This window comes from Salvelinus sp. IW2-2015, unplaced genomic scaffold, assembly GCF_002910315.2.
Source record: "Salvelinus sp. IW2-2015 unplaced genomic scaffold, ASM291031v2 Un_scaffold1702, whole genome shotgun sequence".
In the NCBI taxonomy this organism is placed as follows: domain Eukaryota; kingdom Metazoa; phylum Chordata; class Actinopteri; order Salmoniformes; family Salmonidae; genus Salvelinus; species Salvelinus sp. IW2-2015.
Genome location: NW_019943095.1, coordinates 4,850 through 7,686, shown reverse-complemented (window position 1 = coordinate 7,686; position 2,837 = coordinate 4,850). Strand labels below are relative to the sequence as shown.

At 42.1% G+C, this 2,837-nt stretch overlaps 1 protein-coding gene across 1 annotated transcript in view; it reads left to right on the top strand.

The window, feature by feature from the left end:
* The first annotated feature begins 347 nt into the window (after window positions 1–347).
* LOC112071720 (sodium channel protein type 4 subunit alpha-like) overlaps window positions 348–2,837 on the top strand; it is a 7,097-nt gene continuing 4,607 nt past the window's right edge. The window contains exons 1-2 of the mRNA XM_070439490.1: window positions 348–431; window positions 1,111–1,223. Coding sequence (XP_070295591.1) covers window positions 361–431; window positions 1,111–1,223 — 184 coding nt within the window. The 5' untranslated portion in view covers window positions 348–360. The remainder of the gene's footprint in view (window positions 432–1,110; window positions 1,224–2,837) is intronic.

Genomic DNA, 2,837 nt, shown 5'->3' with positions numbered 1-2,837 from the left:
TAGCTATGACCTGAAAGCTGAGGGTGAGCTATAATGTAAACTAAGGTAGCAACAACCCAACTGGTCATGGGAGCCGGAACAAGCTATCATGCATTTACTGTATATAACATGAACAGAGTAGTCGTGAGGAGGACCTTGCTAACAAGGACAAAACTTAGTCAGTTTATTATCCTTATGGTCATATTTCAAAGGATTATTTTTCCATTGAAAGGACGGCTAGTTCCCAGAATTACATCACTAATAGAAACATTTAAAAACTTAATTTAGAGCGAAGGTGTGGTAAATACAGTATGTGATACRTTGACAAACATATGTGAATTTACTTTAACCTTTTTCTTCACGTTATTCAGCTTGTTCATTATGTGTACTATTCTGACCAACTGTTGCTTCATGGCTATGTCAGACCCTGCCCCTTGGACCAAGTACCTAGAGTAAGTAATACGTCTACACTTCCTCCCTCCTTAGTACACTTCTTTTGATGGTGACTACACTGTTCTCCTGTGATAGGAACTTCCTCTGTCTGTGTCCCCCCCCTTTTTTGTTGTTGTTTTTTTTTTGTCACAATATTGAGCGTTGCCACGGTGTGTTGCCACGGTAACAGTAACAGTGTGTGAATCCTGATCGGTGAGTTACTGTATTTCAAATGTAAGTAGTCTACATCGAGCATGTGATACGGTCGGCTCACTCACTGCACTTGGAATGGCACATGAGAATGACAACTTGGCATGGCGTATAATGGCTCCACACTTCGCCCCAACGCTTTACCTCAGGTTTTGCTTAAATATCTTTTACAATTGGAATGTGATGAATGCTAAACTTCCGATTCCGTTACTGAATGTTTATACCTAAGGTAAATCTATCCTCTGAAACAAGGTATTCTGGGAATGTATGACATAACACACACACACCCTTGCTAGCTAACAATACCTTGATTGTATATACCGTATTATTACATTTTGGCATTTACATTTTCTTTCAACTGTTGATTGAGAGCATGCTAAATGAGTTGAAACACTATCACGTTATACCTTAACRAATGATCTCTCTTCATTCCATCCACTGATATTGCCTAATACTGTGTTGTTTTGAATACATTAAATTATTTTTCAGGTACACGTTCACCGGTATCTACACCTTTGAGTCCATGATAAAGATATTTGCGAGAGGATTCTGTGTCGGACCGTTCACCTTCCTGAGAGACCCATGGAACTGGCTGGATTTTAGTGTAATCTCCATGGCGTAAGTACTGCCCCTTTGGTCTGGTATTTCACCTCCTTCACCCCTCGCCACCTCCTGTTTTCTTCACATTGCTAGGTATTTGTCATCCAGGGGCTTTTGCATACATCCGAGATAGGAGGGAGAAGAGAAGAGAGAGAGAGAGAAGAGAGGAGAAGGAGAGAGAGAGATGAAGATGAGAGAGATAGAGAGAGAGAGAAGGGAGACGCGATGAGACAGATTCGGGCGCTAGATGAGAGAGGAGAGAGAGAGAGACAGAGACGGAGAGCTGACGATAGAGAGATCGAGATGGACGGGAGACGAGAGAGAGAGAGAGAGAGGAGACGAGATGAGAGAGAGAGAGAGAGAGAGAAGAGAGAGAGAGCAGAGAGGAGGAGAGAAGAGAGAGAGAGAGAGAGAGAGAGACGTGAGAGAGAAGAGAGAGAGAGAGACTAGACGCAGAGCAGAGAGAAGAAGAGAGAGAGAGAGAGAGGAGAGAAGAGAGGAGAGGAGATGAGATGAGAGAAGAGAGAGAGACGAGACCGAGAGAGAGAGAGAGAGTGATCGAGAGAGAGAGAGAAGAGAGACGAGACGAGCAGAGAGAGAGAGAGAGAGAGAGAGGGGGTCCTTTAGGTGGATGACATGTGGCATTAATATTCATTATTTAAAATTGAAAAACATTCATTTTACTCTTTGGGACTTTACCTGCCTACTTAAAGGGTTGCATTGTGAATGGACTTCTGAGAGTGAACTAAACCAATCTTCAGAGAGCTGCATTAATGGAGGAGATGGGTCTAGCAGATCCCGGGTCCGTGGATGAATTACAGAGTTTTTAAGCACCTTTTATCCCCACACGCAATATTCACTCCCATCACATGATACACACATAAGGTCGCATTGATTATGGCCAAATAAACAAGGTTGTGAGATTACATCTGACTCCTCCTCCATAGTTTATACCATCCTGAATATGTTAGGAAACCTGCTTGGGTAATGAAACAAACTTCTAGTCAGGTTACACTGGACCAGGACAGAACACCATAAGGCTGCTCAACCGTTTAGGCTTTAGGCCTATATATAGGAGAGAGAGAGAGACACGCTAGGGCCATGTTCACTAAGCCTCAGCTCTCTAAATGATGCTTCATTTACAGTGAATGCACCTGTTCCTCCACCACTCCTAGAATAAATAAAACAGGAAGGAAAAAATTACACAGTAAAACCAATTACTGAGCAAAATATTTGTCCTTAGACATCACCATCATCACTGCCATCAATCAATACCATCATCACTTACCATTCATCGTCACCATCACCATCACATCACCATTCATCTACTACCATCATCATCTATCTCACTACCAATCATCATAGCCATCATCACACATCATCATCCATCATCATCATCATCCATCATCATGTCACTACCATCTCATCATCATCATCATCACTCATCATCATCCACCATCATCACACCATCATCATCATCATCACTACCATCATCATCTCACTATCTATCATCCTAATCTCTCCACCTATCATCCATCATCATACCATCATAACATCACCTATCATCACATCAATACCATCACTGTCACCATCATTGTTCACTATCACATCTATCT